Here is a 14,426-nt window from a genome sequence, read left to right as displayed (position 1 = left end):
TGACAGTGAATGACATGTCTGGGATTGCTTTACAGGCTCCAGCAAAAAAACAAAAAACAAAATAAGTCCCATAATGTTGATAGTTACTGAAGCTGGATATGCATACATGGGAGTTCACTATAGTCCACAGGAAATTTTCATAATAAAATGTTTAAAAATACCTCTGAGTTTGATTTCTTTAAGGGCATATCAAGTGAGGAGGTGAGCGGACTGTGGGGCTGTGGGCTCTGAACCTGCCACAGAATGCCCCCCCCGCCCCCGAACAAGCCTTATCCTTTCCAGTTTATGCCTAATCTCTCACTCTAAGCTTCTCTACCCAAAAGTAAAGGGGTTGTGAACAGGAAGAGGGAGGAATAAGAGAGGCCCCGTTGTTCATTTGTTTCCCGTCTCCATTCCCCCAGCCTGACATGACCACGTCCATCCTCCAGCCGGGCCAGGGGCCAGGGGCAGCACCTGCCACAGGATTTGGGACGTTCCTGAAATGGCTGGAGGATGATTTCAGAGGCCACCCCAGTCAAGTATGCTTCTCCCGCCTGCTTTCTCTAGAGCTCTAGCCTCCCGCAGGTTCAGAGAAGTCAGGGAGGAACTGGGTCAGCCTCAGGGATTACCCAGGGCCAGGCTCATGTGGGGCAGGGACTGCGTGTCCCAGGGGTCAAACTGCTTGTTTTGGCATCAAAAACACACGTGAACCTTTCAGTTTTAAGGGTTTGACCCTCTTGTTCATTCCAGTCCCCACCACTCCCCACTGTCTCAGGTCAGTGGCTTCACTGATTGTTTTCTGTGCAGCCCCTCAAGGCATCCGAGTTTGAAACCTCTGGTTTACAGGGTAGCTACTGTTCTCCCACCAATTCTGTTCCTGCTTTCTTCCCTTGGAAGTAAGGTGGGTCTTCATTACCTGCGAGAAACCTGGAAATACTTACTTTTCCAGGACAGCAGGTGTGAAGAGAATGTGCAGTGGCCACTGCACTTTGTAGGAAAGACCTAGGGCGGCCCAGCCCGATGCAGGGGCTTCCCGAGGAGAGGTCTCCCGGGGAGGCCCTTCCCTGGCCTGAGCAGCGTCTGTCAAGGAGAGGAGGAAGGATGTCGAGGTTAGACTCTGCTCATCTAGAACCAGAGCATCAACGTGAGCAGCATCAGGAAATGCGTGCTCCCTCAGCCCGCAGTGTCAGAAACACCAAGGGGACTTGCAGAGGCAGGAACTGTGTGTGGGAAGTTCTCTTAGGAGGTCTTTATAAAACGTGAACTAGCTGGTTCTAAGGCCCAAAATGCTATGGCTTCTGGGGAGGGAGATGGAAGCAGAGACAGCAGAACAGATGATGAACAGCAGGAACAGAAAGATGTAAGAAAGAATGGCAAACCTTTGTGCTCCTTCCCATGGTACTCAATCGTCAAGTGCAGCAGAGGGAGAAGGTTGTCATCGTCCAGCAACACCTTGTGTGCTGACTGCTGGAAGGCCACGTTCACATCTGCAAGAAAGAACACGGGCTGACACGAGTGCTTGGCTACATGACAAACCCAGACTCCTGCCTTCCACCTCTCCCCAGCCTGCCGAAAACCAACAGTAGGACGCAATAGACGCCGGTTGCTTTTGCCTGACGAGCATGCGTTCCTCCTCCTCTTGCTGGTAACAGCATTCTGATTTTCCGTGGAGAATCACCCTGCCCAGTGTAATCCATGTAGTTCCAGTGGGGTTGACAATACCTGATCCTAGGGTCGGCAGGTGACTCCGGCATGATCAAATGGAATATGATACTCTACCTTGATACACTATTTTGTTTAGGGGTCTGAACGTGACCCAAGCCAGGCCGATTAAGAGGCTTCAGATGCTGACTGAGTACAGCTGTGTGTGTGTGTGTGTGTGTGTGTTTGTTGGAGGCCATCCTGCCACCACTTGGAACAGGCCTGTCTGAGAAGAAAGGCAGAGGTAAAGATGGGACGATACTAAGTCCTGATAGTGTCATATGAGCCATTGGCTCAAACTCTGCCTAAAGCCCTCATACTTCTGACCTTTTCAGTCATAGGAATCAATAAATTATTCCCCCCGTCCTTTGTTTAAGTGAGTTTGAATTGGGTTTTCTGATATTTGCAACCAAAAAAGTCCTATGTAAGTGTAGTGGACATCTATTGTTTTATAGAGCTAGAAAAAAATAGTAACTCTGTCCGCCCCAGTTTCTTTTTTACTCTGATCCTCACCTAACTTCCCTCATGTAATCTGAATGGGAATAGTGATCATCCCCCTTGGTCAAAGATAAACACTTTACTGAGGAAGGCACATCTTGATGTCTGACCTCTCTGTTCCAGGGATAGGTATATGATCTGGGCTGGGCTCATCAAAAATTTCCTCGGGATTTTTTTTTTCTTCTTTTTTTAACAGGGGAGAGCGAGAACGCAGTCCCCCACTACCACAAAGTATGCAGTCGAGTTTCCCACATTTGGGGAAATCGCAGGGGTCAGCACATCCGGAGTGCAATGGATAAGCCTCGCCCTGGGAAAACCACCTTCGTGATCATGGTATCTCCCCTGCCAGGTAAGTATTCCTCGGGACTTTTTATTTTGCTACCAAAGAGATCAGATTTGGCTCCTCCAGTAGACATTGCGAGGCATGTTCCTAGGATCTGCTAATGGCCATGTTTCCAGATGGAAATGTAAGGCCATCAAGGGGCACAGAGAAGACATGGTAAGACAGAGAGAATCTTAGCAGAATTCAAGCCGCTAACATCAGTTGTTCTGAGGCCCAGCTATACCCTACCTCCTTACCTCCCTGGAGTTACAGATATAATAGCAAATGTATTCTCCCTTTCTACCTAAGTTAGTTCAGGTTAGGTTTCCATCATTACAACCTAAAGAATTCTAATACAGTAAGTGGCAATAAGTTCCAATATGTCCCTATGTCCCATAGGAATATATGGCTATAATCTAATGAGATAAAATACCTGGTTTGAAGGCCTGAACCAACTCTTCCAGAAATGGTCACAAGACAAGAGGCTGCTCCCAGTGACCTGGGTGGGAAGCCTACCTGAAAGGCCTTGCATCTTTGTAACTCGCCAGTCTGCTCTTACGTGGAGCAGCCAAAACGGTTCGACAGCAGCCATAAAACACCCTACAATTTCAGTCAGCTGGTCATTCTCAGGCCCCCAGGGCAATTACCATGTTCCGTGACTGCAGTGGGTGGTGTTTTTAACATGTGTTGAGCTGTGTCAATGAAGGCCTGAAACAGTTCTCCACGTCCAAGAAGGTAAAAGTCTTTAATGATCTGCAAAAAAGAATTTCAATTTATAATTTGGTAATCCAGCAGGGCCCTGAGCTCCTCACTGTCATTCTGGAATTACACAGATAATTTCCAAATTTCATCAGTTTGAGCTAACGTACAAAAGGATATAGGCTTTTGGCATTTCAAAGGGGCATATTTGGCAATCCCTCAGGGCAGAATGTCTGGTGTGTCTTTGGTATCACTCAGTAAAACACAGTTATGTTATGCCAGGAGAAACTTAACACCTAACGTTTTGTACTGTAGTTCATTTGTAGCAGTAGATGGAGTTGGCCCACTTGGCCGAGGACATGTCAGGCCATCTAGAAATCTGGGTACAAGCAATCAGCACTCTCAGCAGAGGCTAGGAAATGAAGTCACTGACCACCAGCATCATTTTAAGAGTGAATAGGACAGCTAAGCTATTACCTTCAGCTGACCCAGTAAATCTGACTCTTCTACCATCAGCTTCCAGAGATGCTGTGAAAAGAACCAACAAAACAGGGACAAAATTTCATTACAATGAAAATTAATGTAAAACACAGTTTTGTACAAATCCAACCTTTTGAACCGCATGGACCACCAGTGGTCTGCGGACCACCGGTTGGCGACTGCTAGGTTATGTGACAGATCAGTGGTTGCCTGGGAGAGGGAGGGTAAGAAAGGTGGGATAAAGCACACAGGAAGGTTGAAAATAAAGGATGGAAGAAGGCATAAATATGACTTGAAATAAAACTGGATAGTGATCTTAATAACTAATAAAATAGAATTCAAGTGAAAATATACTATATACATATAAGTTTGTGATAAAGAGGACATTATATATCAAAAAACAATAAATGTATATTCCTTATAAATACATGCATGCTTAACATTTAACCTGAAAATGAGGAATTAGGACATGCATAGAGTTCTAGACTCAGCACAGAATATACACTCTCTGGGCAGATAAGAGCAATTAAAAACACAAAACAGACCTGCTAACAGTCCATAAGGAAGCCTCAATAAATTCCAAAGGACTAATATACAGACTATATTCTCCAACTATAGTGCAATAAAAATAAAACTTAGTAAATCCCTTGGGTTAAAAAGAAAATCATAAAGAAAATTTAAAATTATTCAGAATGATAATGAAAATACAACATAGGCCAAAAACTTGTGGGACAAAGTCAAAGTAACATTTAACTTATATATATATATATATTTCTTAGGAAACAAATATTAAAAATAGAAGAGCCCTTGCCAAAACTGGTTTGGCTCAGTGGATAGAGTGTCGGCCTGCGGACTGAAAGGTCCCCGGTTCGATTCTGGTCAAGGGCATGTACCTTGGTTGCGGGCACATCCCCAGTAGTGGGTGTGCAGGAGGCAGCTGATCGATGTTTCTCTCTCATCGATGTTTCTAGCTTTCTATCCCTCTCCCTTCCTCTCTGTAAAAAATCAATAAAATATATTAAAAAAAAAAAAAGAAATAAAAAAAATAGAAGAGCCCTAGCCAGTTTTCTCAGTGGATAGAGCATCGGCCTGTGGACCAAAGGGCCCTGAGTTCGATTCTGGTAAACGGCACGTACCCTGGCCCTGATTGGAGGCAACCAACCGATGTGTTTCTCTCACATCGATGTTTCTCTCTTTCCCTCTCTCTTCCACTCTCCCTAAAAATCAGTGGAAAAAATATCCTCAGATGAGGATTAACAAAAAAAAAAAGAAAAAAGATAAGAAAAGATCCAAGAAGGGATGAGTATATGTATTTGCAAGACACTCCCCCTTTTCCCTCTGGATACACTGTATTTCTTTTCATTACTATAAGCTGTTGTTATTACAATAATACCTTTCAAAAAAAGTCAATTAGGTACAATTCTGAAACACTTCAAGGAGTTTTGAGATTCAATTTTTTTTGTCTATCATTTTTACAAACTGGAAATATTATTTCTAGCAATATGTGCATTTCAAAATTTCACCAGAAAAAAAATTGAAACCTTATGTTATTCACTCAAGAAAATTTTACTTTCCTTCATTAATTATATTTTCCAAAGAGTTATCACAAAAATGATAAAAGAACAGAAATAGATTCAATAAAACAGATGAAAGGAACTGAAGACACCAGCCCCTTAGACAAGCACTGTCTTGGCTATGGACAGAGGAGTGTCTTGAGAGTTGGAAACGGCAGGAAAGTGTACTCTACACTTGATCTCAGCCAAAAGGCCAGGAAGCGACAGCAAGTGTATTCTAGATAATTCAGATACTTACTTGCCCATAAAGAATCAAATCAAGTGATACTTCAAGGCCACTTTAATGTCTAAATTCTATGTTTATAACACAACTGTCTTCAACCCCTAGGATTTTTTTTTAATTTAATAAAACTTTATTGTTCAGATTATTACAATTGTTTCTCCTTTTTTCCCCCCATATCTCCCCTCCACCTGGTTCCCAACCCCACCCTCTTCCCTTACCTCCCCGCCGCTGTCCTCATCCATAGGTGTATGTTTTTTGTCCAGTCTCTTCCCGTACCCGACACAGAGACACCCCTTTCCCCTGATAATTATCAATCCACTCCCATTCTATGCCCCTGATTCTGTTATATTCACCAGTTTATTCTGTTCCTCAGATTTTTAATTCACTTGACTTTTAGATTCACTTGTTGATAGATATGTATTTGTTGTTCATAATTTTTATCTTTACTTTTTTCTCCTTTTAAATAATACCTTTCAGCATTTCATATAATACTGGTTTGGTGGTGATGAACTCCTTTAGCTTTTTCTTATCTTTGAAGCTCTTTATCTGTCCTTCAATTCTGAATGATAACTTTGCTGGGTAGAGTAATCTTGGTTGTAGGTTCTTGCTATTCATCACTTTGAATATTTCTTGCCACTCCCGTCTGGTCTGCATAGTTTCTGTTGAGAAATCATCTGATAATCGTATGGGTGCTCCATTGTAGGTAACTGTTTTTCTCTTGCTGCTTGTAAGATTCTCTCTTTGTTTTTTGCCCTTGGCATTTTAATTATGATGTGTCTTGGTGTGGTCCTCTTTGGATTCCTTTTGTTTGGGGTTCTGTGCGCTTCCTGGACTTGTAAGTCTATTTCTTTCACCAGGTGGGGGAAGTTTTCAGTCATTATTTCTTCAAATAGGTTTTCAGTATCTTCCTCTCTCTCTTCTTCTGGCACACCCATAATTCTGAAGTTGGTACGCTTGAAGTTGTCCCAGAGGCTTCTTACACTATCTTCAACTTTCTGAATTCTCTTCTCTTCTTGCTTCTCTGGAGGAGTGTCCTTTGCCTCTTTGTATTCCAAATCTTTGACTTGATTCTTGCGTTCCTCTAGTCTGCTGTTGGGTCTCTGTATAATATTTTTTATTTCAGTCAGTGTATGTTTAATTTCTAGTTGGTCCTTTTTCATATCCTCGAGGGTCTCATTAAATTTATCGGCCTTTTCCAGGAAATTCTTGAAAAACCTTATAACCGTGGTTTTGAACTCTATGTCCAGTCGTTTGTTCTCCTCCATTTCTTTCGTTTGTGATCTGTTTCCTTGTCTCCGCATTTTCGCTGCTTCCCTGAGTTGGTAGGGTAGCGTTGTGTACTAGGTGTCCTATTGGTTCAATGGGTCAGCCTCCTAGTTACCTGAGGTGGACACTCTTGGTGCACCCCTTTGAGGACTGTGTGTACAGCTTTGTTGTAGTTAATTCTTGATTGTTGTTGGTGTCACTGGGAGGAATTGACCTCCAGGCCAATTGGCTGTGAGGATCCGCTGTGTCTGTAATGGAAGAATTGCTGTGCTGGAGACACGTTTATGGGGCAGGACTTGTTCCAGTAGGGCTTTGGTGCTCACTGAGTCTGCCTCTTGAATGTGTCCCTTATGAGAGTGGTTGAAATCTGGTGTCGTCTCACACCGACCACTAGATACCCTAGTTTCTGGATCTCCAATGGGGTGCAGGTCAGCTACTGTCTGAGGACCCAGCAGGAGCTACAGCAAGAACTACAGTTTTCTCCTCTTTGCTTGGGCGGTTTTGGAGCAGTCTGACTGGAGCTGCAGTTTATTTGGTTAAGCTTCCACAGAACAGGCCATTTATATGCAAAAGCTGCTGTGTGGAGCCTGGGCGGGTTTGTAGAATGGGTGGGGCAGGGTCTCAGGGCGGGGCGGGGTCTCTGGGCGTCACTAGGCTAGGGTGGCAAACGGCGATGGCTGCCGTCAGCTGTCTCTGCCTTTCCGCGTTTCCAAGTCCCTGCGTCCCGCGCTCCAGCGCAGTAAACACTGATTGCTGGGCGCACCTCTGCAAAAAAGTCACTCTCACTTTCCGACCCTATGGCCGACAGTCCAGCTTCTCCCTGTAGGTGTCTGGGTCCCCCACGTGTCCCCAGATACTGGATTTCAGAGTGATCGGGAGCTTGTCTCCCTTCGGGTGGAAAAAAAGCTGCGCGCCCAGTCGCCCGCCACCAGCCCGATTCGCGTGCCTCCGTACCTCAGCTTTTCAGCGTTTGTGCTCCTTTCTCTTTCCTTCTTAGTTGTAAAACTTCCACTCAGCCAGCTTTCCCGTGGTTCTGGGTGGTAGACGTTTTGTCTTTTCATTGTAGTTTTGAAATTATTGTGCGAGGCGGCAGTTTAGTTGTTTACCTTTGCCGCCATCTTGGTTCCTCCTCCCCTAGGAATTTTTGAGGCAGTGACCAAAAAAGATGACAGTTTGTGACAGATTACTGGGCTTCAATGTGAGGGCCCTGATGCTAAGCTTCCTCAGGTTCTGGACACTGACCCTAGTGCATTGGCTCTGCTTCAAAATAACCCGCAGGGGGTTGTTTATTGGTTGGTTGGTATAAATACAAGTACCTACGCCCTCCTGACTTACAAATCAGAAACTCTGAGGAAAGGACATGGTGCAAGTAAGCTTTAACATCTCCACAGGGATTCTATGCACAGCTAGAGGTGGAAACCACTAACACAGTCATCAACCCAGTGGACTAACTGGAGATTTCATTTCACATTATCACACACCTGTGAGCCAAATTTTATCATAAGGACAGAACATATGCCCATCTGAAAAATTATTGGTCATAATTTAAGTTCATGGATGAAGCACGATTCACATATGAACAATGACCTAGGTAGGGGTCAGAAGACCTATGTCTGACCTCACCTTTGTTATTTACTGTGCAACACCAGGCAAGTGAGCTTCCTGAGTGTTGTTTTAATTCACAGGAATGAAAAATTATACCTGTTCTGTCTTTCTCAGGAGTATCATATCCACAAATGGCAGAATAAGCAATAAAGCCATTATAAAACATAGTAAGGCACTACATTTACTCAGAATCCATCAATTCCTTGGAGTTATTGCCAACTACCGTATACAGACAGATTCAAAATGCTGACTGTCTGAAATGAAACCAAGACCTCCCTTTATTCAACGAGCTAATTAACTAACTAGGAAACTCCTGCCAGGTGCGAAAGGCTAAGGCCGCTCCGCCTCCACTATGAAGAACAGAGAGAATCCTTTCATTTTCTACTTCTTGCCCTTCAACTCTGTCAAACAATTCCCTCCAAGCTAAGTTCTCACCACATTAAGAAGAAGCAAAAGTCAAGTCTTCAATTCCTGGGGAAATTAATCCACTTTCTTCCTAAGAAAACAGACGATGAAAAACAAACCTCAGCCACAGTGCTCCGAATACGATCCACCACCTGCTCAAAGTCCACCAGGCTGAAGAGCGGCTGCTGCTTGAGGCGGTGCAGCTCAGCAGCAAAAGTGTCCTCCTGGTTTTTCAAAATGGATCCTGCAAAATGGGAAGGCACCGTCACAGGAAGGCAGGGCACCGCCAGGACGGCAAGGACCCCCCATCCTGCTGGCCCAGCTCCTTCACCTGCTCGCGAGCGGGCCGTTATGGTTGTGCTGAAATGTCAGTACATAAACATCACTCACCACTCACTATGACCAGGGGAACTTGGGGTTCGCGCAATATCAAGAAGGGCCTTTGAGGATAGGGTACATTGTGCAAGGATATTCTTACCTTTTCTAGTCAGGCTGACATTTTGATTCTCAAACATCTGGACAGATTCTCCAACAAACAGGATTTTTTCAGCAACCCTCACTGGGATGTAGGATGGCAGAATCTCCACTCGCAGGGAAAACTGCTTTAGAGATGGTGCCAGCATGTTCTCTTCCTCTATCAGGCGCTGGTCAAGGAAGTAATCCATATCAGAGATGATGTATGAAGAAAGGGAAAACAAGAAAACATCCCAACACGTGATATACATTTTCTATAAATAGAGCAGGGACTTTAAATCTGAAGTTGCATCTAGTGTTAGAAAGATGTATTCCATTTTCAGGCAGCAGAAGAGATGGTAGAAATAACAGTGTTTTGTTGTTGTTTTTGTAATATGTTTTTTAATATCAGAGAGAGGAAGGGAGAGGGAGAAATAGAAACATCAATGATGGGAGAGAATCATTGACCGGCTGCCTCTTGCACGCCCTCTACTGGGATCTAGCCCACAACCCGGGCATGTGTCCTGACCAGGGATCTGTGACCTCCTGGTTCAGGGGTCAACACTCAACCACTGAGCCACACTGGCCTGATCAGTGTTTTTTTAATATTAGGATTTTTGTCCTCACTCTGCCTTTACTACTTGTGCAGATCTGGAATTCAGTTTCTCTACCTGTGCCGTGGAATAAGTGATCTTTACCCAAGTCTACACGTCTATGAGTTTATTATCTTGTGTACATGTCTGCTCTGCCCAGCTCTTTACTCCAGCCCCAAGTCATTTAGCCACGTGGTTCTCAAAGTGTGGCTCCTGGACCAGCAGCAGCAGCTTCACACGGGAGCTTGTTAGAAATGCAAATTTTCAAGCCCCTTCCCAGATCTACAGGAAACTTGGGCAACAAGGCCCAGCGATCTGTTTCACCAAGCTCTCCAGGTGATTCTGGTGCACAGTGAAGCTTGAGAACCACTGACAGCCCAGAAAGGCCCAGATACCCACCCCCCATTCCTGACGTGCTTTAGGTTTGGCCCTGATCTTATCTAGTTCCAAGGGACTCGACTGTCCTGACTTTTTTTTTTTTTTTTTTGCTTTTTTATTTTATTTAATTTATTTATTTTTCCACTTTTTTTTATTTAGGTATTATATGTGTACATATCTTACCATTGTCCCCCACACCCCACACCCATACATGCTCTCGCCCCCCAGAGTTTTGTGTCCATTGGTTATGCTTATATGCATGCATACAAGTCTTTCGGTTGATCTCTTATCTCCCCCACCTCTCCCTAACCTTCCCCCTGTCGACTGTCCTGACTTTGATCTCTGCCATTTGCCCTCGGTGTTTTGGGCTTCGTGCTGGTGTTCCTCCTGGCACTATTCCTTTTCCTTTCACTCTCCATCCTCTGCATCGACAATCCCATCTTCTGTGGCTGAACTTTTCATCGTAACAGGTATTTTAAGTCTTTTTACATCACAGGACTCTCTACAATTATAAAAGTTTCCAGACAAATATACAGACATACATTTCACAGAACCTCCTGAAGTTCCACGTGGACCCCAGATTAAATATTTCTAATGCTGATGATGCCTAAATCATCACCTTTAAACTAGATTGCTCTCATGAGCTCCAGCCTCAGCCCACTGGACATTTCCTACAAGTACCTCAAACTCAACATGTCCAAAATTAGATCCATATTCTTTCCTCCAATACTAGCAATATACATGTCTTATCATCACTGCTCGCCTAGCTGCTGAATCATCCTTGATTCTTCCTCTGGGTGCATATCCAATTAATCACTAAGGCTGACTTATTCCACTTCCTAAATCTCTCTCAAGCCTCTTTATTCCTCTCCATATTTACTGTTAATACCCTTGGTTTAGGCCATTATTATTTTCACCTCAGTGTCCCCCACATTCTTCTAATGTACCTACAGTGAATCTTGACTAAAAAAACACACAAAGATTCCCCATACAATATCCAGAGTGATCTATCATAAAGTCCAATGGTGCTAATATCTTGCCTAAAATTCTTCACTGGCTCCCAGCTATTTTCAGGTTCAAGTTCAAATTCCTTCCCACTGTTTACAAGGGCTTTCATGATCTTACCTCTGCTTAACTCAACAGCTTCACTGATTGCCACTTCCCCCATCCCCTCCACTGTCCTTACAAGATGCTTCAGTCTTTACTTGACCATTTCAATCGAATTACTAATGGCTCCCCAAATGAGCCACTTCCTTCATGGGCTCTGTATTTTACACACATCCTTCCCTAGAATATTGACTCACATGCCTGGAGCGTTTCTTGACCTCTCCTCTCAAATTCTTTGCAAATTACCCATATATTTCACTGAAAAGACTTCTCTAGTTACTCTAATACCATGTTCTGATACCCGTGCTTACTCTTTCCATAATACTTACTACACTGTAATGTTACTGTTTACTTATATCTTCCACTAAACTATAAGCTCTTTAAGGACATGGACTACTACTTATAATTTGTCTATGTAGTTGTGGCACCTAGAACAGTGCCTGGCACACAACACTCATTTAATTAAATGTTGTAACAGAATAAATGAATGGATGGATGAATAAGGACAAGAGAGGACTTTGGGGAGTTTAATCAAAACTCCAAACTGCATTTAAATACTGCAGGGTAGCCCAGCCGGTGTTGCTCAGTGGTTGTCGACCTATGAACCAGGGGATAATGGTTTGATTCCTGGTGAGGGCACATGCCCAGGTTGCGGGCTCAATCCCCAGAAGGGGGTGTGCAGGAGGCAGCTGATCAGTGATTCTCATCATTGATGTTTCTATCTCCCTCTCTCTCTGAAATCAATAAAAATATATTTAAAAATATAAATACTACAGGGTAGCTACAAAACTACTTTAGGAGACAAGACTTATTATTAATCTCTTAAAAGCATATACTGGGAGAAGGGGAAACAAAAAGAATCTCACAAATATATTTCCTGTCTTGTAGTCTCACATTAAGTTAGGTATTACATTTAAGTATGAAAAAAAAAAGATAAAGACAAGTGTTTATATCTAAAGAATTTATGGAAGGTGCCCAGGCTATGATGAACTTGGAGCAGGGTCACCAAAAGGACATTTAGCTGTAGTCTTTTCTGATTCCTGGCAGAGTATGCTGGGCTTCTTGCTATGTTCTCACCAAGTCCTGGAGTTCTCTCAGTTGTTTTCCTGTCAGTCCCCCAATACCCAGATCCTCCTCATCCTCTTCTGGCTGGGCAGTGACATTACCAGAAGACGGACCTTGTTTGATAAAGAACTCTTCATGCTGGTCCAAGAGTAGTCCATGTAGCATCCAGGCTGAGAGCTGCTTATACATGACCCCATGACACACGGCCAGGATTCTGAGTTGGGAGAAAAGCAAGACCCTTAGAAGTCTACTTAAAAGAACACGAAGCCCCATAATGGCACAGAGGGTCTGCTTTAAATTGCTACAGGATTAACAGAGGCCTGAGAGGTTGATGAGTCACAGGGAAATGACAAAGTAAGCTAAAAATAATTGTGGTATTTTTAATTTAAATGTTTGTGGCTGGACTGATTAAATTTCCAAACTTGTGGCCTACCTACTGAAGTCTGAAATGTTCAGTGACTGCTCTGATAGTCTTTTAGGAGAAACACATTTTCTTTTCTCCTTTTGTGTAAATTAAGTTTTAACACTGATATTACTGTTAAAATTAAGTGGACTTAGGGGAGTCTCTCTTTGGCTAACATAGTATTAAATTTGTTTTATTTTTGTTGGAATCACATAGGGAGAGTAGATTCAATATGTAACAGGCAGGTATACCTGAACAAGTATGATCCAACAAAATGCAGAAAGGTTGTTGGAGAATGGGATATTTACATGGTCTCAAAGGATCACCACCAGATAACATATTAATTACAAAGGGGAAAATGTCCCTCTGAAATGGAGAGATCTGGTGGAAAACACTTAAACCAAATGATCAAACTTTACAACACCAGTAATGGGACAAACTTATTTTCTGTGCCTTCTGATATGATGCAACAGGAAATAATATGACCCATGTAGTATTCTTGCAAAAATTTGTTTTAACCCAAATGGAAACATGAAGAAATAATCAGAAAAATCCAGACGGTGGAACATTCTTCAAGACAACTGGTGAGAACTCTTAAAATGCCAGTCATCAAAGATTTAAAAAAAGCAAAAGCAAAAAAGCAAAGGAGACTAAAAAGACATGACAACCAAATGCAATATGTGAACACTGGTTGGATCCTGGATTCAAAAAAAGAACAGCTATAAAGAATTATGGGAGGGCAACTGAAGAAATTCAGATATAGTTTGGATAGCATATTGTTGAATTAATGTTACCTTTCTTGGGTATAATATGGTATTGAGGTCATATAAGAAAACCGCCCCCCCTTATTTTAAAAGGATACAAGCTGACATTAAGGGGTTAACTGTTATTATATTTGTGACCACTTTCAAATCACTCAGCAAAAAATTATGGTATGCATATGGGTGTTTATATATAAATATATAAATTTACATATATATTTCACAGTTTATATAGACAGAGAAAGAAAAAAAAATAAATCAAATGTGGCAAAATGTTAACTAGTGAAATTAAAGGGTATACTGGTGTTTATTGTCCAGTTCTTTCAACATTTTTGTAGATTTGAAAATTTTCAAAATAACCTGGGAAGAAAAAGAAACTAAAAGAGATTGAGTCTGCTATTTGTAGTATGCGAACTGAATGGAATAACTCTTTAAAAAATTAAATGGAAAGGCATTTAAATTTTGCACATTGCACTCTGTAGTCTGTAAAATTTGGTCCCTGCAAATATATAACATATATACATCATATCCTATATAAGAGCCTAATTTGCAAATTGACCGACCGGCGGAACGACTGGCAGAATGACCGGTTGCTATGACGCGCACTGACCACCAGGGGGCAGACACTCAACGCAGGAGCTTCCCCCAGCCCGAGCCGGGGCCTGTGAGCAGGCAGCGCCAGGCTGGCCAAGGTGGGTGCCAGTGGGGACCCCCCTGACTGCCCCGCCGGTCGCCCGGCAGAGGGAGGCAACTGGCAGTGGCGGTGGGGGGCGGGGGCAGGGCCGGCAAGTGGGCGGCGCCAGGTAGGTGCCAGCAGGGGCCCCCGATCGCCCCGCTGGTCGGCCCTAATCGCCAGCCAGGCCTAGGGACCCTACCCATGCATGAATTTTGTGCACCAGGCCTCTAGTTATCTA

At 43.2% G+C, this 14,426-nt stretch overlaps 1 protein-coding gene across 1 annotated transcript in view; it reads right to left on the bottom strand.

The window, feature by feature from the left end:
• The window catches only part of TUBGCP4 (tubulin gamma complex component 4), a 49,811-nt gene that overhangs the window by 7,191 nt on the left and 28,194 nt on the right, over window positions 1–14,426 (bottom strand). Inside the window, exons 7-13 of the mRNA XM_079769316.1 lie at window positions 12,361–12,562; window positions 9,231–9,396; window positions 8,872–8,996; window positions 3,677–3,727; window positions 3,148–3,253; window positions 1,359–1,466; window positions 921–1,059 (exon numbers count right to left, since the gene is read on the bottom strand). Coding sequence (XP_079625442.1) covers window positions 921–1,059; window positions 1,359–1,466; window positions 3,148–3,253; window positions 3,677–3,727; window positions 8,872–8,996; window positions 9,231–9,396; window positions 12,361–12,562 — 897 coding nt within the window. The remainder of the gene's footprint in view (window positions 1–920; window positions 1,060–1,358; window positions 1,467–3,147; window positions 3,254–3,676; window positions 3,728–8,871; window positions 8,997–9,230; window positions 9,397–12,360; window positions 12,563–14,426) is intronic.

The sequence above is a fragment of the Cnephaeus nilssonii genome (genome assembly GCF_951640355.1).
Source record: "Cnephaeus nilssonii genome assembly, chromosome: 4".
In the NCBI taxonomy this organism is placed as follows: Eukaryota; Metazoa; Chordata; class Mammalia; order Chiroptera; family Vespertilionidae; genus Cnephaeus; species Cnephaeus nilssonii.
The sequence above is the reverse complement of the archived record's forward strand: the minus strand, read 5'-3'. Positions and strand labels throughout refer to the sequence as shown.